The following is a 27,276-nucleotide window of genomic DNA, read 5'->3' as shown; positions in this document are numbered from 1 at the left end:
ACTGTCTCTACTGTCTCTACTGTCTCTACTGTCTCTACTGTCTCTACTGTCTCTACTGTCTCTACTGTCTCTACTGTCTCTACTGTCTCTACTGCTTCTACTGCTTCTACTGCTTCTACCTTCCAAGGTTTCCTTGCAATGAGTTAGCAAAACTTTCTTTATCCCTCTCCCCCCTGCCCCCCCTTTTTTTTGCACTTGGATTTGGCTTTTGCCAATAGCTATGGAAAATTTGCTTCCGTATAAACTTTCCGCAACTTGTGGCTTGTATTGGCCGCACGCTGCGTCCCATATTTACGTTCATTTTTCCTATTTAACCAACCATACCCGTCTCTCATTTCCGGCTCGGCTCTTTCTTTTGCATCACATCCACTTCTCTATACAGATATAAGCAACATTTCATCCAACCAGCTATCATCTCCTCAAGTGCTAATCAACTATAATCGCCATGGCTTCCGAGTTACGTGGCCGCAAAAAACAGAATGACCCAGAAGACGATGTGATGAAAGAAGGAAAACGTGTCCTGGAGCAGCTGATCAAGGACGGGAGAGAGGTGATCAGCCCTACGATAGAAAAGGTAGTGAGAGACCTTCTCTAGAGGTGGGAGGCTCAGCCAGAAGACACCGATTTCGCCGACAAGCTTGAGTTATCCCGAGAAATCCAACGGTACATTCAAGAGATACACGAGCAACTAAGGTTGGAAAGGGACAAGGCCTTGGAACCTGCTCGCCTAAAGCTCGAATCGCTGCTCACCATGTATTTTCGTATCCGATACGGCGATTATCCCGCAATATACACGAGCTACTTGAGACAGGAAGCAAGACTCCTTCAGCCTGGCAAGTTTGATGAGACCATGCCTGCTACACCTGTCACTATAGATGAAGATGCATGGCGTTTTTTTATGAGCCAAAACCGGTCGCTGATAAATATGCGACTGCAACGCGAAGGAGTAGAAAGCAACGGGTTGAGATGGCCAAGCGATTTACGTGAATCAGGCGACGCACCTCTAGTCCACCTATTAAAAGTGCTCGCCATAAACGCAAAGCAAAATATACTGCATGTTTCTAAAGCCATAGGCGCTTATGTCGAGCGTATCTCTTTTGCGCACAATCGCCTCCAACGCTTGGCGAAAAAAGGGAAGCCATTTGTATTAATGGCCGCTATACAAACTGATCTGGAAGACTTGGCTGATGCGCCACAAGAGTGTGAAGAAGATGTGCCTGCCATCAAGTCCGCGATATTGACATATGCTGGGCAATATTTCAACGAGTTTGAGTGGGACGACGAGAAACAAGCCATCACAATATGCACGCCGAATTGGGATGCTTTTATGATCGATGATCGAGGAAACTTAATATTCGCCATCCCGTTTATCTAGTCTTTTTTATATAGATCGCAATAATACAGAATCACACTGTAAACCATTACTACCTCTGCTGTCCCTACCGACATATCCCAAAGCTGTCCTACCAAGTGCCCCCTTCCGAGCGGAAAAGGAAAAAAAGAGGGAGGGAGGGAGAGGGAGAGAGAGAGAGAGATAAAGAGAGGCCAAATGATCCTCGTGTTCAATTTTTGTGTTATTGACCCTTCCTAGTTCATCTGTGTAGTTTGTTCAAAGCAATGTAATCCCATATTTGTCCTTGTGCTTCTACCGTGAATGAACGTAATATATAGACGCCAGCTGTCCTGAGCGCTTCCGTGTTCATACTGGTTCTTTCGTAATATCGTGTCTTCCCATGCCATTTCCCGTTCGCCATCTGTCCGTTTCCTTGTCTAAAGCAAATTGAAGCAATAAATTCGTCTTGAATGTTCCTCCTCCATGAGTTCCGCGCCAGTTAATTTCCACGCGATATGTGCTGTCTCGCTGGGGTGTCCTTTATTGGACTTCTTCCCATCCTGTACCGATTCGTTTGGGTTTTAATTGGAACCTGGGTTACCAAAGGCCTCGTCATGCGTGCGCTTTGCGACGCAATTCTGAATGCTTTTTTGAAGTTTTTGCATCTCTTCCTTCATAGCGACTATGGCATCTTGAAGAGCTTTTATTGCGTCCAAAGTGTCCGCTTTTGCCTTCAATTCATACATTTCCTCCATCTTGAGAAAATAATGACGAAGTGACGCAATAAGTGCCTTCATCTTTCGCCTCGCCATTTCCTTGTTCAAATCTGCATGTTCAACCAGGTGAAGCAAGTCGTCCAGCAGTGTTAGAGCTGGGGACGTTGACGACCACATCATGGGGCCCTGGAGTCTCCGAGTTTCTGTCCATTCGTGCGTTACTTTATCCTCGGCGAACATTTCTAAACGTTCAAGAATGATCGGTTTGCCTGACTGTCTCGCCCATATAGCCAGCCAACTCTTTGTGGTTGGAGGCAGCACCGCAACCGTCTCCTCAGTTAATTTGGGTTCGAGTTCGTTATTCAAATCAGCTTGCCATAATTCTTGCTGGATGCGCTCGACTAACGGCTCGACGACTTCGACCGCTCGCATTCTATTCATTGTGTGCGTCACTGTGGTGACGATATCAGAAGGGGGGGTTGGTCTTGGGTATGGTTGGTTTGTTTGGATAATGGGCGTATTGGTTTTGGTATAACTCTTCACCGACTCTGCGGCGAAATGAAATGTCTTGTACTTTATCAGGGATAAAGTCACCTCGTCGTTCCCGGTCGTATTGATACGGCGCATGCTTTTGATGGCAATCGCGGCAACAACGCTAGTTGCGTTCAAGATATGGTAACGTCCAGTTGCTTCCGTGCGTCTGGCTATGTATCGCATTTTCTCCTTCACATCTTCGTACCCTCCCCATCCAGACCAGGTTTCAGCGGTCAGTACGTTTGTAGACTTGCACTTCGCGACGCTTGCGTGAAAGCAGCTCACGTGGTCTTTGGGATCAAGACCGATCAGCTTGAAGACATTTGTAACCAGCGCGGTGTACCAGATATCCACTTATTGTAGAGACATATTGCTGATGTCAATAGCATCGGGTTCATTATAATCCTTACTGAGCTTCTTCCATTCACGGTGCCATTCTTCGTCCGACATGTAACCCTCCAACGGTTTCGCTATCTCGATGATCGGATTTTCAGAAGCCCATTCCTTTGGTGGCGCCATTTTCATCAAGTCGTCAGCCTTGTTCCTTTATCGCCAGCAGCGGTTTGGTGTGATAAGAGAGAGTGTTAACGAAGGAGAGAAAGGTTACGCGTGTTCGTGAAAGCGATGAGGGAGAAGTTTCATGTTTTCAGAAGTTCAAAAAATCAAAAGGAAGAGTGCGTGAGTCATCTTCTGCCTAAATTTCGCGGTTTGCAGTTGTCAGCCATTCCCTGGCAGCTGTTTCCAGGTGATATTTTCATGGCAATAGAGGTTAATGCAAAATCAGACTGTAACCACCGTCAGGTTCGCCAACTACTAGGTAGATAGATACAGAGACACATCTATCCAAATGCAACAAGGCTCAGCCATCTCGACAAATCCAGGCCAACCAAAGGAGATCATCTAGACTCCAAGCCAATGATATAACTAGGAAAATAACGTTGCAATATAGCAGCTGGCTAAACGTAGTAGACGTGATAAAAGTGGTAGACGTGGTAGGGATATCTCTCGAGTCTATCAGTAGCATGTGTATTTGCTAATGATGGTACATTGACATTCATGATCATCGCCGGCCTTGCTTTGTTTCCGTTTGCGATGCTCGCAGGATGTCCAGCAGATGATGTTGCTATCCTTGTCTTGTTTCTTTGGTCTCTTGTAGATCGCTAGCTTCGAGAGAGCGAGCCGCTTGCTCAGATTTCTTGAATCGCACTTTTTCTTGGTCGAAGACAAGCAAGTTAATTCGATACATGGAGATGAAGCCATAACAGAGGATATCGAATAAAGTCTATGTGGTGCACATAAATGCCATATTTTCTGAAATTTGCTGGCGCCACAACTCTGAAGCTCCAATTCGCCTTTCATGTTGAAAATTTTGCCAATTAGAAATTCGAGATTTTTGGTCGGAGCAGCGTGCTACTGAAAACACAATACTACCTTTTCCATGATAAAGAGGGAAATTTTAGGCGTATAGCTCCTCGCATAGTTCTCTACTTCAACTCCAAGGACTCTTTGTAGAAGAAGTACAACGATCAACGTTTCACTAGAGCCTATAACCTATTAGCCACGAATGTTGTGCTTATCATGGGGCCGATTATCGCCATACCTGTGTCAAGATCTACAATCCTACCGACCAAACCTCAAGCATAAGGGAGGCTTTTGATCGTCGCTAGGGACTGGACATCGCAGAATAGATAGCGAAAGATTGTTAGCGTCTGAGGAGTCGGTAGTGCCCGCCTGGTCGCCGTTGGTGGTTTGAAAAAAGGAGAAGTATGTGAAAAAAATGATCAAATGTGTTTAAGGTCATCGCGAGGGGCGGTGACCTGACCCCCAAGCCTCCGAAAAGGCAAGCAGAGCTTATTGAGCCCATTACAAGGCGTCAATTAGGACGTTGTCGAATAAAGTAGTCCTGATACCCTCGCCATCAGACTAGAAATCTATTGGGTCCTCGGGCATATGACACGTCCTGCAGCAACGTTTCCCTGGTTTCTATGTAGTCTCTGGATAAGCCAGTCACTCGATCTCCATGCTTGGCGTGTTGTTGAAATGTCGAAAAACACGTTTTCGAGCGAGCGAAGAGAGAATATTGGCCAAACCTCAGCCATAAGGGAAATTCTTGATCCCTAGGAGCTGGACATTGCAGAATAGAAAACGAACCAGGATTGTTCGTGTCCAGGGTGTCGGCAGTGCCCGCTTGATCACCGTTGGTGACTGGGTCGTTGTCAAGGGACGAACTAGGGTCGTTCGTACTGTTCACAAACGTGAAGAGAGAAAAGGGTGGAAAAAGAATCAATTTTGTATTAGGTCGTCGCGAGGGGCGACGACCTGACCCCCTAACCTTTCCCAAGGAAGCAGAGTCTATTGAGCCTGTTAAAAGGCGTCAAATGTAGGATATTGTTGAATAACGCGTCCGGGTCCCTCGCCATCAGACTCGAAGTCTGTCGGTCCTCGGGCACAAAAGTGAAAGAAAAGAAGGAAAAGAAAATGATCATATGTGTGTAAGGCCGTCGCGAGGGGCTCTGTTCCTTTTTCATGAGGACATCGACAATTGCAGCCATACGATCGAGGATAGGCTAGCGAATAGCTGATGGCTGACCTGTGACATGTTAATTTCTGCATATATAGAACACAAGATGTTGAATGGCGTAAAAATAATCACCTGTTGTGTGCTCCAAGTCTCTCTCCACTTCCATGATACCATAAATAGAGTCTGCATCGGCGCCAGCCCAGGTGACGACCTGACCTCTAAGCCTTTTCCAAGGAAACGGAGTCTGTTGACTATCGAAAGGCATAAAATACGTTGCTGAGTAACGCAAAATTGAAGTGTATTGGGTCCTCGGCACATAAATGAATACGGTTCATTCGTTCTTTATCCATATCATCATCAGCCACCCTAATTATCTAACTCAGTTTGCAGTAGATGTTACTTCAGCGGTGTTGAAGAGCTGTGCTTCTGGTTATGGTATGTCTTTATGCGTGCTATGACGAACTGTGTCACATCTTCGGCGTCTTGGTGAACAGACTCATGTTCACGTGCGAAATGTCAAGTAGTGAACTATTCGACACAACTCAAAGGTTAATAGGCTGTTTTGAAATGGCGCGGAAACTTGTTTTACTCACGAGGCACAAGTGGTAGCTGGGGTAACCAGTGGCCCTGGTTCTGCTTGGCTCAGATGGAGCTGCGTAGACCATGAACGACTGTACTAATGGTCATGCTCTTGACAGTTTGCCGTTGGTAGCGAGCAGTACTGGTAGGAGGCTGCTTATTTGTGACATGGCAGAGTGACAGTCGAAGATGTGAAATCAAATTGCAATGTACTTCGTGAACGAAAATAAATGGCAGGCCCCGTCATGATAGATGTGCTCAGGGTACAGTGTAGATGTCTGCTGGTTTTCTCGCGTAAGTAAAGATACTGCTACCCAATATGTATCAAACGTACCTACTAGGAGTAGAGGCAAATTTAAGATCATCGCTGTAATGCTGTACGGTGGAGGTTGGTATAAAGCATGTTGTTTGGCACTCTTGTGAGAGCTGATCTTGAAATTGGCCATAGGGCGATAGAAGGTCATGCTATTGAGGAGATTGTCGGCCATCTTTTTTTGAGAATGCACTGTCGAGGAAGGATGTGCAAAGATTATTGAAAAGTGCATCACTCGCTTGGTCTGTTGAAATTTGGCTCAGTGAAGAGGGTGAGGCTGACGTGAGGCTGAGAGTGAGCGAAACTGCGTGCATCGCTACGGTGAATGCACTTCAGCTCTTCAGTGGGTCCGCTATCGGTAGCTCCCACAGTAGTTCGATACCTAATTTAGTGGGGCGTGGGGGGCATTATTTTGGCAAGCAGAGTGCAAAATCCCCGAGGCCGCAAAATAGATGTGAGATGATGGTCAAAAGAGCACTGATGCAATGTAATTCTTAAGCTGCCTATTTTTGTGGGGGTTGGTTCTTTTATTAAGCAGCTTGGTTTGTAAGAGAAACTCGGTCCAGTCTATTTCCAAGGCAATACGGTTTCTACCAACTAAAATCGCTGGCCAACGCATTCGCTTTTATAGTAACCGCTAAAGCGCCGCAGAGGATATAAAACAACAAACAGATCGACGCACCAATCCATCAACTACGATGCAAGAACTTCCAAGCAACGCCGAGCTGAAAAAGACAAAAGGCTCAGACTCAGCTAATGCAATGGACAAAGACAAGCAGTTGGAGAAAGGTGGCAATATACGGCTAATACATATAATTAACACAAGAGCAGGGCCCGATAACTGGTTTGCTGACTTTGTGGCACGACAACCAGTCCTACCTGCGGCACGCCCTAATCTTGCCTCTACAATCACGGGGTTACAGCAAAAACTCGAGCTAGCGAAGCAAGGCCTTCGGGACGCTCAATCTCGCACATCCGAGCTCTCTGAAACTACTGAGAAGCAAGCACATGAAAACGCTCAGCTGCAAAGCACCACGGATGCCCAAGCAACACTCATCGCGCGTCTCAGCCAGCAAGTTAGCCAGCACGACACGGTCATGCAAACACTCGCAGCCCAAATCACGAACCTAGAGCGACATTTGCTAAACGAACAATGATGAAATCGGGTATCAATGGAACATTGCTGCAGGGATAACGAGAGAAATGGGGATGAGGATTGGTGGACTGGGGAATAAAAAGCGGCGCTGATGAATTAGATTCGGATGGTCAAACGGCACAGAGATTGATCAATCAGGATGATTTCCTTTTTTCTATCTGAGAAACAGGCGCTCTTGGTAGGTCGGCCGTCACAGTTTGTCTGCTTTACGCACTCCACAGATGTATTTATCTCTAGTGTATCTTAATTTGAAACGATACATGCTTCTTCATTGATGATCTATCTATTAGCTAACTCTTTGATCGGGTAATAATCTTGATTCAGTACCGTAACCGTAATCCCAGCCTGTTCTGATATAAAACTTATCCTCTACTACTTTACAGACGTACATAGGGAGAGTTCGAGGTCCCCTGGCACCTCTCCTATGGAGTCTAGATTATGAAGTCGCTGGTCCAGAAAGTCATGATATGAAGCAGCGATGCTGATTCATAAAGATATAGGCAGTCAAAAGGGCCTTGAAAACGGGGTCCCAAAATGAAAGTACTACATACATGTACACAATTAGAAAGCAATAGTAGCAAGTAGAGCTAGTAGAGGCAGCAAAAGGACTAAAAATCTACCTATCAGTAATAATAGTGCTATATAGTTGTAATTGTAATATCTTCTATTTTCTTTTCTCCTCCACTTTGCAGCACAACCTGTTTGCTCAAACAGGTGGTATACAGACGAACTATAATACCATTGCAATAATCCACTTTGCATCCTCATCTACATCTCGCCCTCATCGCCACAATCGATAGGAACAAAGTGACATATGACCATCCACAATTAAATCATCCAAATAATCAGCTCAAAAAGGAGCCTTTCGCCACAATGGATTTTGTGAGGGGCCAAGGGTAGAGTGAGACATTACGATTCAGCCCGTGATCCCCAGCCCTTCTCAGCGACGCGTAGGCGTTTCAAGACGGTCGGCTGAAATGTTTGCAGTTCCCATCGGCAGTTTTCGTAAGAGGCTATGAAAAATTTTCTTGGTTACAATTATCGCGAACAAAATTGTTGGTTTTATATGGGAAATGCTCCGCCGAGCTTTCCAAAATCCCGCAGTTTTGCGCCTCATGGGGTATTAGAGTTTTCGGCTCGGCGACTACATCGATCTATTCACAACCCGGATGGGCTGTATATAAAATATGTCGTATTGAAACAGATTTTAAATAACTGGACATGTCGCGTAACCGTCCATTGACATCATATACCTACGATCTGGTCGCGTTAAAGTGGGTAGTTGTTCACTTTTGACTTTGGCCAGCGCTCTATAATTTACCGTGGCTTGCTGTTGTGATAGTGTTAAAATAGAAGGACCACCGGATGGTGTTATATGGAATTGACAATTGGCGTCAGAAATGATCAGGTCTTGTGTATAAATATACGTGTCTTGCACCCTCTCCTCCTGTTCCCTAGCCTCCCTTTGTAACGCATACTCCTTGAATGTCCAGGTGTGGCTGATTTTTAAAGTCTCATTCCATTCATTGTATAGGAAAGGGATATCACGACTATCATTTACGCTTATATAGCCACTATTCCCTCTAGTGAGACACATACTTGCACAATTGGTGGGTTAGATAAAGTATGCGATATATAAACTCGCCATATCTGCCCCAACGGCGCCGTTGTAAACGTTATGCTAACAACGGCGTGAAATAGTTAAAATGAATTGGATTCGATTAGCAGCTTTTATTCTCACGGCTTCTGCCGGAGCTTCTGCCCATGGCGTCTCTCCTCATGATGGCGCAGTCAGCAGCTGCAGCCCGTCTTATAATGGCAAGTTTGAGGTTACTATTAGCAAGCTGGGCAAGCGAGATATCGAGGTTAGTAACAAGTTTAGTCTCTTGTTTGGGTGGCGCTAATACAATACACAGAAGCGATCTTGCGGTGGTTCCGATGCCCTGCAACTGACACTCAACGGCAATATTCTGAAAGATGCCAAGGATCGCACCGGTTACATCGCCTCCAACTACCAATTCCAGTTCGATGATCCAACTCAGCCAGATTCCCTCTACACAAGCGGCTTCTCTGCTTGCTCCAACGGTTCACTGGCTCTACGCGGCTCAACCGTTTTCTACCAATGTCGCTCTGGGACCTTTTATAACTTATACGACCGTAACTGGGCAGCCCAATGCGAACCAATTGAGATTCTTATCATGCCTTGCGATGGAAACACTGGAGGAAATAGAGCCAACGGCGGCGCAGATGTCATTGTCGGCACCAAGGTAGTCCAGACTACCATAGTGAAGGTTCTGCTGGATGGTCAGCCGCAAGTACACGCGACCAGCATCGCTATGCCAATCTGCCAGCTTGGGGATGGTCAGCCGCAAGTACGTGAAGGCCCTTGCAATGGCGAATCTCCCGCTTCTCCTACTGGTGGCCAAGTGCCCCCAAAGGCTGCTTCCACGAAGCCTCCTACGGCCATCCCAACAGCTACTGGGTCTCCTAAGCCTCCAGCTACGCATGTTCCAGAAGGAAAACCTCAGGCTCCTCCTGCTGGTACTGGTTCAGTTCCGAAACCGCCTCCGTCTGCTTCTCCTGAAACTCCAGTCAGTGGTGCTGCGACACTGTTCAGCAACGTCCAGGTGACCATGGGTATTCTTATGCTCTATTATATGGGTGTAGGTATATAAAAATAAGGAGGAGTATATAAGAGATGGACCTTTTTTTTATTTTGGAGAAGTTGATTAGGTTGTTAATCAGCTACACTGAATAAATTGTACATTCTTTTAAATGAACTTTGCTTTACGAGGGCAGATCAAGAGGATTAAACCTGGCATATGGCAAAAGTGAGTAAGACATAGGAGTTAAACACCGTAGGAAACAAGTGTATTGATGCAATTCGTTCAACAGCGATAATATAAGAAAATAACATAACGGCCATGATGCCCTCATTGCATGTAAGCAATTACAGTTGATACATGAAGTACCTATAAACGATGGAGGGCTAAGAGTGGTGGCTGGAAAAGTTCCGCTCTAGGCAATGCTTACATAAGCATATGCATGGCTGCTTGTAGAGCTGGCGCGCCGCTTGATTCTTCAACGCGACAGCTTGGATTATTTCTCCAACACATACTACCACGAGAACGCAAAATGTCGGAATACTGGAAATCCACACCAAAATATTGGTGCAAACACTGCTCAGTCTACGTGCGCGATACAAAGCTCGAGCGAGCAAATCACGAGGCTACGGGAAAGCACCAAGGTGCCTTGAAACGATCATTACGAGACATCCACCGCAACCACGAAAGAGAAGAGCGCGAAAAGGAGAGGGCACGACGAGAGATTGACAGACTCAATGGCGTTGTTGGGTCATCTTCGGCCGGTCCCTCGGGGTCAAGAGCGCCGACGAGAGAAGCCACAGATTCTCAGCTAAAGTCCCAGCGGGAGCAGCTGGCTGCCTTGGGAGTTTCAATGCCAAGCGATTTCCGACCAGAGATGGCCATGCCTGGAGAGTGGACAGTTACGAAAACCACCGTTGTAGAAGAAAAACAAGAAGCAGACAGCGAAACCAAGATCGAAGCCAGAGCAACAGGAGTTAGGAAGCGTGAAGAGACAGAAGACCAAAAAGAGGAGGAGGAAGCGATGAGAAGTCTTTTCAAGAAACCGAGGAGATGGGGTCGCGACTCCAGGACCATGCCAGATGACGAAGACGAAGATTTGGAAGCGCTGCTAAGTACGACAGTGCCATTGAAAGCCGAAACAGCTGAGCAAGGGGATGCGGTGAAGGAAGAAGACGTCGATGACGGCGGCGCTGCTGACACAAACCCACCGAAAGAGGAGGATATCCCAGTCAAAGCTGACCCCGATGCCGAGGCACAAGATCTAAAGGGAGTTATCAAGAAGGAACCCCTTGTAAAAGCCGAAGAGGGTGAGGAATCAAGTGGCATAACACCGGTGGTGTTCAAGAAACGAAAGCCCAAGGGAATCCGAACGAAATAGACGAACACGGGTGTTTAGCCACGGCTGAGCAGCTACAAATAATGTCATACTACAAAAACAACAACAACAACAACAAAAGTGCAACGCTATGCGATACTCCTTTTGTCAATAGTTCCTATGTTGAGACAGCAGGAAATCCGTATTAGGAAATATTCGCTAGCGCTGGTAGATTTTCCAGCTGATTAATTGCGACGGCTATGACAATCGCCTCGCCATGAAGCGAATGCGAGAGCTCAACTTCCAGCTCCACTGCCGGGCTGACGGGCCAGGATGGGCAGGATCCAGAATACCATTCCCGTCCTCGGAATTCGGATTTAGAATACTTGGATTAAATGCGATTTTCTGCTGACAAGCTCGGATTTTACACAAGAGTTGGCCGGGACAAGAAGCAGAGTCGAGCAGTTGCAGAGGCAATAGGATATTTTTAGTCTTGTTGGGAGGATGTGGTATTACTAATTGGAGAGGGAGGCTAGCAGCGGCGCTGGTGAATGCCGGCAACCGAAGCCGACCAGTGTTAGTCTACATCCTGTGCATTTGGAGCTTCGAAAGAGCTTCCTTGTACGTTACGAAATAGATCTCACTATTTCCCAAACCAGTATGAGGCCGTAGACAAATGGAGCTCGCGAATTGCGTCACGGAATCTGTAGAATGAATTGTTCCTTGCTCCGCCGTTACCCCACCAAAGTGACGCCTAGAAGAGCTCTGGAGAAAGTTGAAATAGTCGAGCAAAGCGCGCTCTTTTTCTACCCCTCATTCGCTCACTCTTGATTTACATTCAAACAACAGCAGTTCTTTTTCTTTCTCATTTGACCAAAGCTTATTAAAAGTCAATTGGACAAACGTCACAATGGCTTCTTACCCTCCCGGAAAATGCTGCGTTGTTGGAACCCTCCACGAGTGAGTTTTTGCTCTCATCTTCTCTTTTCCTTTCATTTCCTTGATCTTTCTTCATGTTAGATCTCATATGCGGCAGCTGCATCAGCAGCCCAGGCCATGTCTCCTCTTTTTTATAGCAAGAATTGCCCCGCCAAGATGAATGAGTGAAGACATGATTGAAGCAATGAGCTCAAGAAATGGATTTATATATCACACAATAGAATGGAAAAATTCAATTGATACAACATCAAGCTAATCAATTGACTTCTAGGGGCGAAACCACCGGCAAGGACATCAAGGTCGACGGCACCATTGACGCCTACCTCGCCACTCCTCCCGCCGACAAGGCCCGCGAAGGCCAGGGCATTCTCTTCATCCCCGATGTCATTGGCATCTGGCAGAACAGCAAGCTGCTGGCCGACAACTATGCATCTCAGGGATACACCGTGCTGCTGCCAGACATCTTCAACGGCGATGCGCTGCCGCTGAACCGCAAGGGAGACTTTGACTTGCTCAAATGGATCGCCGAGGGCTCGGATGGCAAGAACCCTCACACTCCCCCGGCTGTTGACCCCATTATTGTGAAGAGCATCAAGGCTCTCCAGGACTTGGGCATCAAGAAGATTGGAGCTGTCGGCTACTGCTTCGGTGCCAAGGTGAGCAGGAATCAGCACTTCAGATATGTGTATACACTAATCAATCATCTTCACAGTACGTTGTCCGTCACTACAAGAGCGGCATCGAGGCCGGCTTCGTCGCCCACCCCACCAACGTCGAGGAGGACGAGCTCGCCGCCATCACCGGCCCTTTGTCCATCGCCGCAGCCCAGACTGACCCCATCTTCCCTACCGAGAAGCGCCACAAGTCTGAGGCGATCCTCATCGCGACGGGCCAGCCCTTCCAGATCAACCTGTACTCTGGCGTTTCCCACGGCTTCGCTGTCCGCTGCGACACCAGCGTCAAGATTCAGAAGTTTTCCAAGGAGCAGGCCTTTTTCCAGGCTGTGACTTGGTTTGGCGAGCACTTGTAAGGGGAAAATAGGATGTGTAAAAATAAGAAAAGTTACATGATAGCATATATGCTTGGGCGAATTCAAATTATGTCGTGTTGCTCAAGACTTGAACACTTTCCAAAGTCAATCTCAAAAATACCTACCATATCGTCATTTTGATACTAGCCAATTATTTATGCCCAAGTTAATCAGGTAATCTTGTATCTTTTATGCAGACCTATGTAGAAATCTTCTAACCATAATATCCTAATCTGAATACATGTCTGAAGATGAGTCGTATGAAGAATCCGAGCTTGTTTCTTGTTGCTGTTTCATAGAGGGGGTTCTGTCCATTCTTTTTAAAGGCGCATTTAATGTTTTGGGATCATTGAATGGGCCTTTAAATATAAACTTATCGTTACCATTTGGCCCATGTTCCCAAAACGTAGCTGCAAACGTGCATCCGCCCATTCTAACATCAACGCTAATAGCCGGGTATAGTTTACCACGGACATCGCAAAACGCTCGACCTATTGAGCCTGATCGTCAGCCAATGTATATGATTCATAAGAAGGGGACTGTATTTACTCACCGATTACATGTCCATTCATGGTATAGAAAGCAATTTCCCTGTCAAAATTGACGCCGCATCCAATAACATCACCTTCGCCGTACAAGCTTCCAAAACAAGTGCTCTGCGTAGATCTACCATGGAAGACTGCACCATCATCACCATGGTACCCCCAAGATGTCTTCAGCCATCCAAGCTGAGCGCCGCCTAGAGGCGTACGTTCGTCACAGAAGCCAATGGCATAGCGTCTATATAGAGAGATCGCTACATGTTATTACGTACTCTTAGTATAATATGAGAAAACAGCATTACTCACCTGAAACCGTCGCCTTCATGTCCAATCTTAACTTCAAAATAATATACCCCGTCTTCTTGTGGCCACATGGGATGATTAGCTAGCGCCAAGCCCGCTGGATAGACTGGCTCATCCGGCGGTTGGACTACTCGCATGTTAATTTGTGTCACCTCCATCTTTTGAAATGGTTGTTTTGTGATTGAGGTTGAGTTTTACATACAATTTTCAGATACGGTAAGCGATTGCCCATCTGGTGAAAGAATCAGTGCAGGAGATAGATCTAATGGATGCCATTTCGTAGGAATTTTAACAGACTCTGGCGGTTTATCCGAAAGAGGTCGACTTAGTTTGGCAGCCGCCTTATCAACTAGAGCTTTTATTGCTCCGTCTTTATACCTCAGCATAGTATCATCAATAGTCCATCCATTGTCATCCGTTTGAAGGGGGTTGTAATCAATACCCTCCAAGAGTTTCTCAGCAAGCACTGGCACATTGAATGCAATTGCAGCATTGACAGCGTGTTGAAGGCTTTCATTATGAGATTCGGGACACCGTATGACCTTGAACATTTGATAGCATAGGCTAGTTCGCTGACAAGCCCAGTATATGGCATCGTGACCGCGTATATCTTTCAAGGTCCATTTTGCACCTCGCAAAATGAGTGCTGAGGCGATGAAAGAATAGCCATTCATGATGGCATATATGAGTGCTGTTCTTCCCCACTTGTCTTGAACATTAATATCCGCCTTGTGGTCTATTAGTTGTTCGACTGCATTATCCCCCTGAAGAACTGATAATATCAGGGGCGTCCGACTAACAAAGTCCTGCTCATTGATATCAATGTCTTCGCGGTCCCATAGATATGGTAGCAAATTAAAGCTTTTGCTTAGAATGGTAGTTGAAAGAGGTCCCCGCCCCCATTGATCTCTGAAGGTGAGGCGTGCGCCTTTCTGGAGAAGGATATCCAATATACTCCACCTGCCTTTGCCAAGAGCCGCCTGGGCTGGTTTCTCTCCTGTAAATGAGCTCAAGTTTGCGTCTGCTCCGTGCTCCAGCAATATCTGGACATTGTCAAAGCTATCATTATGAATCACTGCAATCAATGGGGTGCCATATCTTCCTTTGCTCAGAATATTTACATCGGCATGCTGTTTCAATAAATACTCTATGAAGCTGGAATTGCCACCCCTAATTGCATATTCAAGTGCCGTTCCCTTTCGCCCTCTGGAGTAGTTGATGTCAGCACCAGCCTCAAGCAGCCGGCGCGCGATGGCAAGATTGCCAGCTTGAACCGCGGCGCAAAGAGGACTGCCGTATGTTCCGCCGAAAACGTTTGGATTGGCTCCGGCTTTTAGAAGCACTTGTATCACTTGTTCTGCATTTTGTGCAGCCGCAGCTTGCAACGCAGAGTGATAGCGGTGCTCCTTATTTGTGAGATCGACATTTGCCCCATTCTCTAGCAGGACCTTGGCAGCATTAGCCTTCTTTCTCATTACTGCAGACATAAGCGGCGTGCCCATTGACTTGGAATCAGAGTTGATATCGAGCCCTTCTTCTATAAGATATTTAATGACATCCAGTTGCTCTGCGGATGCGGCATAATGAAGAGCTGTGGCGCCCTCGGCTGTCTTGGCGGTAATGCTGCCATTGTTAGAGCGTAAGAGCATTATAGTATTGAGTGATCCACCCATCGCTGCGATATGCAACGCGGTTTTGCCTTCTTTGTCGCAAACATCAAAATCGCACTTGGCCCCATTGTTTATGTACTGCTCTATGACCATATACCCGTTCAATTTATCTGCTGCGAACATGAAGGGGGTTCTGCCACCCTTCGACATCGCCATTGGATTTGCTCCAGCATCGAGCAGCAATTTGGTCAAGTAAGGGTCATCATATACTGCATGTAGTGCTGTCCATCCATTTGAACTCTTGACTTCGAGATCTGGAGATAGCTTGAGAAGCTGCTCAACCGCGATCCTGTTACCAGCCCAAGACGCTTGCCAAATTGCAGTACGTCCCAACTCGCCCTGCTAATTTATGTCTATTTTTACTCCACATCTGTCTTGTAGAAGCGCTTCGAGAGCCTTCGGATAGCCTCCAGCCGCTATGTGGATCGAACTTTGAGACTTAGAATCCACGACATTGGGATTTGCTCCTCGTCCTAGGAGTAAATCAATAACTTTAATATCCAGAGCTTGCACGGCAGAGTGAAGCGCTGTTGTCGGCTTATTCTCATTGACATCCCAGCCATTATCTAGGAGGAATTCGACAAGATCGGAATTCGGTAATTCAACAGCCACAATGAGCGCATTTTTCTGTCCCTGGTAAAATGACAGTTGGCGCCCATGTAATGGAAAGCTATCCAAGATATTCTTCGTGATGTTAATGTGTCTATTGCGTACAGCCAAAATGAAAGGAGTATCGCCGGACTTGTCTGGTGCAGAGATGAGTTCACAACTTTTATCGTCATAATCCAGTCTCTTAAACAGCTCCTGCAGAATGTACATGTGACCATGAGAAGCTGCAATATGAAAAACTGTCTGGTCTGATTTATCCATGCCATCCATTTGTGCACCATTATCAAGCAGTATCTTTAGTGCCACCAGGCGGCCGGATTTAGCTGCAAAATGCAATGGTGTCCAATGCAAACAGTTGACTGCTCTGATATCAAATATCTCAGAGTTCTTTGAATTATAATTCACAAGCCGCTCAACAATATCAGTATACTCTCCATCAGCTGCGAGATGGAGTGCTGTATTTCCATCCTTGTCGCGAAAATGTGTAATGCTGTTGGATTCCAGTAGCATTTCCACAATTCCAACAAATCCTTCTTTGGCGGCGAGTAGTAATGCAATCGCACGATCTTCGTCTGAACTAAACTGTTCATGCTTAAGCAACTCATGAAGAATCTTATCGTGTCCATTTTGGGCTGCCAGCTGAAGTGGTGAATATAGGTCTGCCCGATTTCTTAAATGACTTCTCTGATGCCTTTCTTCCTCGCTTTTGTTTTTTTCACTATTGGATTCTTTCTCACCAAGAGCACTAATTTTTTCCTTTTCCTTGGCTTCACTCTTCTCGGCAATCTCAGAGGTTTCATCCATAAAAGAAGGAGCCATTGGCCCTTTTAGAGCCTTTTCTAATGGTGATCCTCCCTGCCTTTGGATCAATTTTTTCAAGATTGGCAAAAATCCTGCTTCTGCCGCGAGGTGAATTGGCGAATGTCCATCACTTGTACTTGTACCGAGCTCTGCCCCTGCGTCTAATAGAATGTCAATTGTGGAAGACTGTCCGTGCTTCACGGCTAAGTGAAGTGCCGTCATCCCGTGGTTATTTTTCTGGTGTATCTTCGCTCCCGCGTTTATCAAGATCTTCGCAATGTCGTCAAATCCTCCGGCAGCAGCTAAGTGAAGTGCGTTGTAGCCTTTTGACGATAAGATCTGCACATCCTTTTTTTTCCCCATAAGCATATTCACAATCTCTGTATTTCCTATTCCAGCTGCCAAATGTAGTGGCGTTGTATTGTTTTGCATCATGATGTCGCACTCTGCGCCGTGTTCTAAAAGATAAGACGAGACTAATTCGTTCCCATTCAAAATAGACATCATGAGCGGCGTCCTTCCATGTTTATCCCTGTCATGGATCATATTTGGATCCACGCCATATAGCTTTTGGATGATATGTATGAAGCCACCATTAGCCGCCAGACGCATGGCATTCTTAGATCGGGCACCAGTGTCTAAGAGCAGAAGAACGACGTCTTCTTGGCCTCTTGCGGCTGCCATATCGAGCGATTCTGACAGCTCGATCTCGTAACCTTCCTTCTTTAGTAATTCTTGGATTATTTGCTCGGTAAGATCAGCAAGCCCAAACCAGCAAGCTATTTTCAAAATACTGTTCAACTCTGAAAAGTTGTCGGTAGAGAATCCTGTGAACAACTTGTAGAAACCGAACCATGATTCAATAGAATCTTCATTATTGAAGAGTTTCATCACTCGGTCTTTCTTTGAGCGTTCAGTAGTCTTTATGTAGTGCTTTGGCCACTCGACCACTGCATAACCAACGAAATCGTATTCCGGGCCATTGAACATCTCACGTACATTCAATGCTTTATTTTTGTGAACTTTAGTAAAGTCAAGAGTAGCTTTGAGATAATCTATGCATTTACAAAGAATAGTAAAGTTATTCTCGTTTTTGACCTCATCTGTAGTCCGATCAAGCCTTGGAAAATTTGGTAGAACTTGCAGGTCAGATATTTTGATAAGCATCCCATTGAGATGTTGTAGATCGCGCGCAATTTGATTGGGTATCTCTAGCTGCAGATCATCCAGATTTATATCCCGTAAAGAGCTAATTGCAGTAGCAACAGCTAGTTCACCAAGCGTCAATGGTCTGACTGAATGTAGAATCCACATCCATAGGAAATCCAAAGGCAGTCTACACTTGCTTCTACAACGCTCTAGCATCGTTGAATATATGATATCGAGCGTTGTTGGTAAGCTTGTGAGTGTATCAGCAGCAGCTCTTTTAGTGGATGGGATATTTTCAGATTCCAGCATCATGAGCTTTGCTGCAAGAGCGATGCGGTTGAAGTCGTATGGTTTGCTAAATAAGATGCGAAAGATAATATCGCGATGGTATTTAAATTGAAGGTTATTTTTCACAATCAAACTCGTTTCTTCCTGTGCAAAAGCGTCAAGAAACGGCATATACTGGTCCTGTTCACCGAGGTCAATACAGCAGCTGTTGGAATGCTGCAAAAAGGTTTTGTTCGGTTGTTCTCCATCTAGGATAATGATTTTCAGAACACCTTCTGCTGACCGCCTAAACTCGTCAACTAGAGAAACTAAATCCTCTACAAATAACGGCCAACAATCTTGCACGCCATAAATGATGATGACGACTGGCCGGGGCAGGGACGCCTTGATGAGAGTAAGTAGAAGATTGCGGTAAATCTTGCAACTGAACATCTGATCTCTCTGAATTGTTTCGGTAATAGAAGACAATCGTGGATATAATAGAGAATCATGAAGTAGAAGCTGGAGACTTATTGAGACATAGAAAGCTGATGCGCATTGGGTCCTATAATCTCTTTCGCTGAATGAAAATGTAGTGACAGCCGGCTTCGTTGAGCATTTCTGAAACTGAAAGAACAAACTAGACGCAGCTCTTGCATTTCCATAATCATGAAAACCGTACATGTAGAGAACATTGGGTGCTTTTGGATGAAAGTCTCTCCAAGCACTATATGATGAATGTTTCATAATGATTTGCTGTAAGATAGCGGATGGGTCAAGAAGCTGCAACTGGTAATTGTTGGTATCCATTGCAGATAATGTTGTGACAAAGGTCAAGAGGTCCTGTGATAAGGCTAAAAAAGAGTCAATATAACGTAATTTAACACCATAAAGAAATGAGGGCATTGACTGACAGCGCAATTTATGTTTCACAGCTAAATTGATTTTAACTGAGATTCGTTCTGTAGTCTCATTTTCCATTGAAGACGTCCACATATCTTTATTCGCCGCTTTATCGCCTGGCTCAATCAGTATGGTATAGTGTGCCTCAATACCACAAAATCTTCTTGAGATATCTTCCAAAGCAGCTGGAAGCTCATACATCAATCTCGATGGCTGGCAAGAGCCAAATTCAGAATTCGATAGTAGCCTAAGTGTGCCATGTTGCCATAATAAGGCGTTTTCCTTTGGTTCGGGACATTTATAGAAAATCTAGACGGTTTTTATTAGTTGTAACAATTTTGAGAGCTGTCCATCAGAGCAAACATACAACGAGTGCGGTTTGAAAAGCTATATGCCCGTACTTTTTATCCTGCTCTGCAAGTAGTAAGGCCTCGCAATAAATTAGCTCTTGATCCCAAGTCAATTTTCCTTGGATGTCAAACAATACCTGTTTCACAAGCGGTGCTCCAAGTTCGTGGCAGAGAAACACATATGGGATGGTCCTATTGGGCCCAAAACTGGCCTATATGTCTCCAAATTAACGACAGATTATAAAAGAAGTTGGTATGGCTCACGTTGGACTTTCGGTCCTTTTCAACTTTTCTCAACAGCTCCAATGCTCTTTCGGGCATCCCGGCATTTCCCCATGCAATGCTTTCCGATAGAAATGGAATACTCGTAATAAATGCTTGCGGAAAGCGTGTAGACCAGAAGGCATAAGCTGCCGCTCGCTTGTCAGGGCCATCACTCGTACTGTGTACAAGAACGAGTCTAAATAATATATGAGGAAGCAGCTCTTATTTGTTTGCGAAGCGTCAAAAACTCACTGGAAATAACACTGCCGTTTACCATCCATAGTAATTTGGTGACTCTTGGTGGTATGCAAACACTGAAAGTTTCAATTTCGTACCCGATGTAAACAATGTAAACAATGTATCTAGTGATAATTTCAAATACAAAAGTATTCCATGATTCACTTTGAGTTCTCATTTAAAATCACCAAGTTAAGCTGAATAATAGAAACAAAGGACGTATACCAGAATTTGTTTTCCCGCCTTTTGAAATCAGGCCCAACCGGGGCTGCACGAGCCATGGCGATGATTCGTTCTATAGATGCCGAAAAGTTTCCGAATAGCGTTGGGTTAATGGTATGTAAAGGAAGACAATTAATCAATGGCTATATTTACATTACCAAAAGTGGCTGGTATTATTGCCACGTCCGCACCCAAGTGTTACATCAGATGGCAAGGATATTCATGAGTGCAATGTTGCTCCGTAGATTAGATGTATCTATACCATCCATACATTCTTATGCCTAACTATTCAGCAATTTTTAACAATGTAGCTAAGATAGCTTGAGAATGCTTCCCGATATCCAATTCTCGCTGTTCAAAACGTCCAACCCGGGCGTCTCTGCGTCGAGACTCGAAATCCCTAAATCATCTAACGTTGTTTCGGCGTCTAATTCAACTGTCTCTACTGAGTCTGGTTTTTTCAAACTCAACCAATCATAACAATTTACCTCCAAAGTCAACACAAAGCTCCCTTTATTTCTCAGTCCACCGTCTGGCTCTCGATATGTTCTACCTCCTCCCGCAAGTCCCTTCCATTTTTATCTATGCTGCGCAATCTTAAAGACTTTTACTACCCAAGTCTAAATCTGTGATTGTAATTAAATGGCAAGTGGAATCATAACCCTCATAAGTTAGTTCGAAAGCGAGGAATACAAGCCGTGTACGTATATACAGTTGATTTGATGTTGACGAGTGACGCGCGATAGAGCGATAGTAACTACTTTGTGTTGATCGAAATGACTGTTAGAAAATTCACCCTCAATACTTTCTACCTTATCAACTAACGAGGCTATTGTAACACGGACACAATAGGTCGAGTTTCTCTTTAACACTGCTGTAAATATAGATTCGCACCGATGACATAATGGCACGCATCGCATACCTATCCATGGATGTTTTAGCGGCCCATCATTAGCGCTTGGCTTGGCGACCGCCCGAAGCGGCAGCGCCTGTCGCAGTCCCCACAGCACCTAAGCCGCAAGCCACTTTTGGCCACCTTTAACGTTCAACTTCCAGCGACGACCGTCCATCTGCATCTCCATCTTCAGACCTCTAGGCCTTCTTTTTCGCCTTCGCATGTCTACGAGGACAGCCGCCGCGCCTAACAAGATACAGGAAGAGCAGCGATCCTAGTAGCAGCATGTTCCAATAGGAACCTCGCCGGGATGGCAGTGACCGCAGACCCCATCAGTCCCGTGCCGTCGACGGCCTTTTCAAGCTCCTCCTCTGCGGACCCGACCAGGAAGAACTCGGCCACCAGTCTGGCTGAGCTGACGGAAGATGAAGTGGTTCACAATGGAAACAGACATGGATATGGAAATACAAATGGAGGCAGGAACGGAAATATGAATGGTGGCAAGAACGGGCACGATAAAGAGAATGAATATGGGCACGAGATTGGAAACGGAAGCCCTGCCATCAGCAGGAGATCGAGCTACAACAACTTCAGGCAAAGAGACTCTGCCAGTGACATGCAGAGGCAGCGCAGCGGCAGCGGCGCCATGAAGAGAGCTCCAAGCCACGATAATGTCCAGAAGCTGAGCGCGGCCGAAATGCAGCAGCTGACCAGCGAGCCCAAGTCGCTTCCCATAGCGCCAGCGCCAGACTTTGTCCAGGAGCGAGAGGCCATTCGACAGTCTCTGATGAGGCCGCCAGAGCTGCACTATGCCGACGGATTCCAGCAGCCGAATGGCCTTGTGGCAGAGTCTCGGACAGTTAGCGGATGGCTGCCCAGAGAAGCCCGAACTCCCATGCGTCGCTCTGCATCTGCGAGCAGGACCGTATCGACGCCACCGACGACCCGAGATGTCCAAGGCCTTGGTATTCAGACTCCCGCGTCACCGCCGCGACGACTGTCGTTTGTTCCTGGGACACGACCTCAGGGGCTGAACCTCAATCTGGATGGAGCCGGCGCAAACGGAAGCGTGGTATCACCGCCCATCAAGACTGGGCCACCAACTTTTGCGTCACAACAGCCTGTGCCTGTCCAACCTCCCGGCTCTAGCATCCGGCCGCCGTCTCCCATCCCGCCCATGATTCCGCTTCCTCCAATGTCCATTCCCACCCACCTTCAGCTCGAACTGGCCCAGCAGCGTCCAAGCCCTCTTTACATCCACCAGTCCTATACCAACGACATCCCGTACGAGTCTCACGCCGTCAAGTTCGAGCGTCTGAAAAACGTCCTTCTGATACCCCCATTCCTGGAGCGAACACTGTACTTTGGTGCGCTGGCTTGCTTGGATGCCTGGCTGCACACCTTTACCATTCTTCCTATCAGATTTACCATGGCCCTTGCCGTCTTGGTGCAGTGGTGGATGTATATCATCTTTAAAGAAGTCAAGTGGCTGGTCGGCTTTGTCTGGTACGGCCTCGGCCGGCTATGGCGCCGAGCTCGAGCCGTCCGCGGCCGAAGAATTAGCGATGCTTCCGACAGCGCCAGATCACGCAGCTGTAGTAGGGCCAGCGAGATCTCTGTGGATGCCACATCGCCTGGCATTCGGCACCGTTCCAATGGAAGGATCCGAACTGATTCACGAGTTCGTGGCGCAAGTGATGCTACCGGACCCAAAACACCGTCGCTCCCAGCTCGCAGCCATCCGGGACCGAAGTCGGGCATATTTCGGCACCGACGGACAAAGTCGACGCCGTCCAACCTCTCGTCCTTTCACAAGGCCGACTTGCTCCAGGGTGCCGTCATCATATGTAGCTCTCTCGTCCTGATGAGGCTGGACGCCAGCCGGATGTACCATCTTATTCGCGGGCAGTCGGCTATTAAGCTGTACGTGGTGTACAATATTCTCGAGGTTGGAGATAAACTGCTCTCCGCCATAGGCCAAGACATCCTCGAGTGTCTGTTTAGCACAGAGACCCTATCCCGTAATGCGTCCGGTCGATCCAAGATTCTCCTGCCACTTGGCATGTTTGTGCTTGCTTTGATATACTGCGTACTCCATTCCGTGGCCCTGTATTACCAGGTTATTACCCTCAACGTGGCCGTCAACTCCTATTCCAACGCCCTCCTTACTTTGCTCCTATCCAACCAGTTTGTCGAGATCAAAAGCACAGTCTTCAAGCGCTTCGAGAAAGATAGTCTGTTCCAGCTTACCTGCGCTGATATTGTAGAGCGTTTCCATCTCTGGGTCATGCTGCTCATCATCGGCATGCGCAATATTGTTGAGGTGGGCGGTCTCTCTGTACCAGGAGCTAGTATGAGTGATGATATGCCCACCAAAGCGGCGCCTCTACACTCGGCAAGTATCCTTCCTCACAGCTTTACCGTGCTTCCATCCTGGGTCATGTCTGGAGAGGTTCTCTCACCGTTTCTCATTGTTGTAGGCAGCGAGATGCTGGTGGATACTATTAAGCATGCCTATGTGACCAAGTTTAACAACATCAAACCCAAATTCTACAATAGGATCCTTGATATCTTGTGCAAAGATTACTATACCAATGTGAGTATCTATTTTCAGCATATAACGCATAAGATTGGAATACTAATTCTTCACCTCAATACAAGGCCTTCACAGCTCCTGCTCTCACAAGAAGACTTGGTCTCGCCGTCATCCCTCTATCCTGTCTCTTCATCCGCGCCTCCTTCCAAACATACCACATGCTCCTATCCGCCCATGTTCCCATGCCTCTACCTATATCAACCCAAACATCTCTAACAGAAGCATCCGCAACGCCGTCCTCTCCCGCCATGATAGCAGCTCTCAACCGCTTCGATACTCTCATCCGCGACTCTCTGGGCCGCGCCACCTACGGATACCCTTACGACCATCCGCTCAACTCCCGCCCCTGGTACAGATGGACATCGGACGATGCCATTGCAGCCGTCACCATGGTGGTCGTCTTCTTCATCATATTCCTTGTTCTCCTTATCCTTAAGCTCCTGCTCGGAATGGTCCTCCTCAAGTATGCCCGCAACCGCTACGCCAAGATGAAGCAAAAGGAAGCTCTCGTTGCCGCTGGGCAGGTGGAATTGGATAACTACAAGGCCAACGGAATACGAGTAGGCGGCTTTGGAGATGTGGAAGTCACAGAAGACAAGCGCCGCTGGATTAATGCCGATCCTACGGAAGGGCTAAAGAAGAAGAAGAAGGAAAAAGACGATAGAAGGACGACAAATATGGAGGGAGATTATCAGGGGGTATTTCGATATGACATGGTAGAAAAGAGGATTTGGTGAGGCGTTTGTTACTGGGATTTTGGTGCTTTTTAATGAAGAATTCCATGGATGGTGTAATTACTTCGCTGTTTACATATTTATTAGCGTTGGTACATAGTCAAGCGCCCGAATGTTCATCTAGATTTATAAATTGTTTTGTAATCTTATCCCTTTGCGTTCACTACTTGTTATATGTTTAAAACCACAAGATGCCAAGGCGCGCATCAACCAAGGAAAAGATAATATAGACGGTTTGACCAGGCAAGGTCGGCTCTAATATGGTGCTCGATGCGCTCGGCCAGTAGTCCAGCCCGATGTTTCTGGGCTTCTTCCTCAGTCATCGGCATGCAGGACTCGTCATTGTATAAATGGGCTCGCACCATGTGTAAAAGCTCAACAGGTAGCTTTCCACCAGAGATGGGCGAATCCTCAACGAATCCCTTTTGTTGTAGCATCGCAACAAGATCGGGCGGGAATTTCGCTAGGATAGCGCTGTCGGACTGAAGAGACTGTCCAAAGATTGCGCCGGCCCACCAGTCATGCTGCTGTGGCGGAACATTGGCTGTGGAAATGATTCGTGCGTTGGGGTCGACAAGTCGTAGTGAGATGAGGTGTCTGCTACCTGGCTTGCTCGGGTCTTTTAGCTTGATTGAAGATTCCTTGTGCTGGCTGAATTATTCGTAAGCATCATCAAATGGAAAAATGACTGAGATGTATCCCTATCGAGAGGAAACGATTATTGTGACTTACAATACGTTGGGAAACGTCAATAGGCGGCCCTCGTGCATTTGCACGGCTCCGTAAATCTGGAGACATGTCCCATCCACCAGGCTCGTACCGTGGGTGCGCTCAAACCAGGTTTTTGCATCATGTCTAATTGTCGGATATTGGCTTTCAATGTGTTGTTCTGTTTGCATGCGAAAATGGATATTGCTAGGAGCTATATTGTCACTATCCACACAATATAGAGTCGTAGCACATATCTGTTCGTTCATCTGTCCCTCAACCTAACGTTTACCATGTCAATATAGAAGCTCGAGTATGTGGGTATAAAATCTGGGTAGCTGCACTTGTTACGTACGTGCCATTCTTGAGCAGAAAGTTCTGGCTTCTCCGGCGTGAGCTCGATAGAAGAAATTTTAACAATGACTTGGAGGCCAGTCTTGTTGAATTTATGGGCGAGACGAGTTGTGTCGCGCGGAGCATATTCAATGTCTTCAAAGTCGGGCACAGAAGGGTGCACTGGTTTTCGTGTTCTTTTCCATTCGAGAGTAGCTGGATCATCATCTTCATCATCCTCTTCGTTTTCATCGTCATCGTCATCTTCTTCTTCTTCTTCATCCTCTTCATCATCATCATCATCATCATCATCATCATCATCTAGCGGCGGAGGGCTTGGAGGATCCCAGATTTCCGAGACATAATCACTAGACAAATAGTTAGTCGTGAGAAGAAAGATAACTCATAAGGAAACTCAAACAGTTACTTCAAATCCTGCTTTGGGAATCGAGGTTCAGTGCGTCCAGCACCAATTTTAGTTCCACGCTCCAGCGGAAGAGACAAGCACTGATCCCAGGTCGGGAGGGCGGCTTCGATAAGCTTCTCGATGGTGCGGTAGATGTGCGGGTACTTTTGAGGATGTAGATTGTTGATATAGCTCGTAAACTTGACAGTCCCATCCTCCATAAATTTGACCTTGGCAGGAAGCCACTGGTACATGTCAGACCACAAAGAGGCCGGCAGCGAATATACACCCTGGCTAATTGGAGTCGTCTCCTTGGCGATCCGTTCTCCTTTTCCCGCCCACTTATCGACGGCATCAGTAGTGCCGACAACCTCGTCTTGAAGTACCCCGGTTCGCCCATATACTAGAGGGTACATTGAAGGATTTACTAGATCCAGCACCTGTTGATTGGAATTTGGGCGCCAGTTGAGATTCGATCCTTGGTCTGCCTTGAGCTTGTTGAAGGCTTTCTGCAATTCAGCTCGGAGGCCAACCGGGATTAATATGTCTGACTTTACAATCGTCGCAGATGCATCGAGAGTAGGGATTATGCCGGTCTCAATGTAGTAGTTGGATTTGTTCCGAAGCTCTTTCACACACTTGTGCAATTAGCATATTGTACATCAGGGCTTTTATAAGTGAGACAAACGTAGTCAAAAGTAGCAGCATCCATAATCGCTGGCGGCCGTCGCACGTCATCAACAGCATTGGCTCCTTTGTTATCAGTGGCTTGCTTCCAATAAAGTACATTAGGATGCTCGAGCGCTTCTTCCCGCCATTGTTTTACAATCTCGTCGTTGAAAATCAGTTTGTGCCAGTTTTCTTTGTCAGTTAATCGTTCCATGATATTCATCATCGCAACCTCGCGCACGGGAAGAATAGCCGAGTCCGAATCACTGCAATCGGCGTGTAGACCCAGTGGGTAAAACCTCTTTCCATCTCGAGGATACTGCCGCAGGGGCAGGCCAAGTCCGGGGTATAATAGCGCCATCTTCTTGTAAAGGTGAAGTGGCTGCTCGATTCGGATAACCCCAAAAGTCATAGAGGAAATTAACCGGCCCTATAAACAATTGGTAGCTAGGCCTGGTGACTAAGCCGAAAGAAATCCGTGGTCCAGATATAACTTGATGCGAGCATCGTGATATCTGCAGAGCAAGACTCAACTTCACATTATCAAGAAATTTTCGTGCTTCAACTTGTTTTGAT

General features: G+C 46.5%; 7 protein-coding genes across 7 annotated transcripts; 5 read left to right on the top strand and 2 right to left on the bottom strand.

Moving 5' to 3' along the window:
* Window positions 1-445: 445 nt before the first annotated feature.
* GGI43DRAFT_431438 (uncharacterized protein) lies at window positions 446-1,644 on the top strand (the record flags this gene model as incomplete). The annotated part of the gene is made up of 2 exons (XM_083209409.1): window positions 446-550; window positions 596-1,644. The coding sequence occupies 2 exons, from the start codon at window positions 446-448 to the stop codon at window positions 1,373-1,375; spliced, it is 885 nt and encodes a 294-aa protein (XP_083064550.1). The 3' UTR covers window positions 1,376-1,644.
* A 270-nt stretch (window positions 1,645-1,914) lies between these two features.
* Window positions 1,915-3,102, bottom strand: GGI43DRAFT_380886 (uncharacterized protein; the record flags this gene model as incomplete). The annotated part of the gene is made up of 2 exons (XM_083203040.1): window positions 1,915-2,936; window positions 2,994-3,102. 2 exons carry the CDS (start codon window positions 3,100-3,102, stop codon window positions 1,915-1,917), a joined length of 1,131 nt encoding a protein of 376 aa, XP_083064549.1.
* Window positions 3,103-8,753: 5,651 nt separating this feature from the next.
* On the top strand, window positions 8,754-10,046 carry GGI43DRAFT_397222 (uncharacterized protein). Its single transcript, XM_083205084.1, has 2 exons — window positions 8,754-9,017; window positions 9,069-10,046. Exons 1-2 carry the CDS (start codon window positions 8,859-8,861, stop codon window positions 9,825-9,827), a joined length of 918 nt encoding a protein of 305 aa, XP_083064548.1. The 5' UTR covers window positions 8,754-8,858; the 3' UTR covers window positions 9,828-10,046.
* A 241-nt stretch (window positions 10,047-10,287) lies between these two features.
* On the top strand, window positions 10,288-11,136 carry GGI43DRAFT_380883 (uncharacterized protein; the record flags this gene model as incomplete). The annotated part of the gene is made up of 1 exon (XM_083203039.1): window positions 10,288-11,136. The coding sequence occupies one exon, from the start codon at window positions 10,288-10,290 to the stop codon at window positions 11,134-11,136; it is 849 nt and encodes a 282-aa protein (XP_083064547.1).
* A 424-nt stretch (window positions 11,137-11,560) lies between these two features.
* GGI43DRAFT_259314 (dienelactone hydrolase) lies at window positions 11,561-13,149 on the top strand. Its single transcript, XM_083200964.1, has 3 exons — window positions 11,561-12,033; window positions 12,284-12,668; window positions 12,725-13,149. Exons 1-3 carry the CDS (start codon window positions 11,984-11,986, stop codon window positions 13,040-13,042), a joined length of 753 nt encoding a protein of 250 aa, XP_083064546.1. The 5' UTR covers window positions 11,561-11,983; the 3' UTR covers window positions 13,043-13,149.
* Window positions 13,150-21,420: 8,271 nt separating this feature from the next.
* Window positions 21,421-24,734, top strand: GGI43DRAFT_397217 (eukaryotic membrane protein family-domain-containing protein). Its single transcript, XM_083205083.1, has 2 exons — window positions 21,421-23,850; window positions 23,916-24,734. Exons 1-2 carry the CDS (start codon window positions 21,565-21,567, stop codon window positions 24,585-24,587), a joined length of 2,958 nt encoding a protein of 985 aa, XP_083064545.1. The 5' UTR covers window positions 21,421-21,564; the 3' UTR covers window positions 24,588-24,734.
* On the bottom strand, window positions 24,735-27,082 carry GGI43DRAFT_397216 (DUF4246 domain-containing protein). Its single transcript, XM_083205082.1, has 5 exons — window positions 26,720-27,082; window positions 26,053-26,669; window positions 25,648-25,993; window positions 25,317-25,573; window positions 24,735-25,235 (listed from the first exon to the last, which is right to left on the bottom strand). Exons 1-5 carry the CDS (start codon window positions 27,059-27,061, stop codon window positions 24,791-24,793), a joined length of 2,007 nt encoding a protein of 668 aa, XP_083064544.1. The 5' UTR covers window positions 27,062-27,082; the 3' UTR covers window positions 24,735-24,790.
* Window positions 27,083-27,276: the final 194 nt, after the last annotated feature.

Source organism: Trichoderma evansii, assembly GCF_050947405.1.
Source record: "Trichoderma evansii strain SZMC 28006 chromosome Unknown GGI43scaffold_3, whole genome shotgun sequence".
In the NCBI taxonomy this organism is placed as follows: Eukaryota; Fungi; Ascomycota; class Sordariomycetes; order Hypocreales; family Hypocreaceae; genus Trichoderma; species Trichoderma evansii.
This window is presented reverse-complemented; position numbering and strand designations above follow the sequence as displayed.

Excerpts from the sequence above, each read along its gene's own strand:
- GGI43DRAFT_397222 (XM_083205084.1), top strand. The coding sequence starts at position 8,859 with ATGAATTGGATTCGATTAGCAGCTTTTATTCTCACGGCTTCTGCCGGA. Across the intron at positions 9,018-9,068 it reads TGGGCAAGCGAGATATCGAG|AAGCGATCTTGCGGTGGTTC; the intron begins GTTAGTAACAAG and ends TACAATACACAG.
- GGI43DRAFT_259314 (XM_083200964.1), top strand. The coding sequence starts at position 11,984 with ATGGCTTCTTACCCTCCCGGAAAATGCTGCGTTGTTGGAACCCTCCAC. Across the intron at positions 12,034-12,283 it reads GTTGTTGGAACCCTCCACGA|GGGCGAAACCACCGGCAAGG; the intron begins GTGAGTTTTTGC and ends ATTGACTTCTAG. Across the intron at positions 12,669-12,724 it reads GCTACTGCTTCGGTGCCAAG|TACGTTGTCCGTCACTACAA; the intron begins GTGAGCAGGAAT and ends TCATCTTCACAG.
- GGI43DRAFT_397217 (XM_083205083.1), top strand. The coding sequence starts at position 21,565 with ATGGCAGTGACCGCAGACCCCATCAGTCCCGTGCCGTCGACGGCCTTT. Across the intron at positions 23,851-23,915 it reads GCAAAGATTACTATACCAAT|GCCTTCACAGCTCCTGCTCT; the intron begins GTGAGTATCTAT and ends CCTCAATACAAG.
- GGI43DRAFT_397216 (XM_083205082.1), bottom strand. The coding sequence starts at position 27,061 with ATGGCGCTATTATACCCCGGACTTGGCCTGCCCCTGCGGCAGTATCCT. Across the intron at positions 26,670-26,719 it reads ATGCTGCTACTTTTGACTAC|TGTGTGAAAGAGCTTCGGAA; the intron begins GTTTGTCTCACT and ends TAATTGCACAAG. Across the intron at positions 25,574-25,647 it reads TTTCTGCTCAAGAATGGCAC|GTTGAGGGACAGATGAACGA; the intron begins GTACGTAACAAG and ends GGTAAACGTTAG.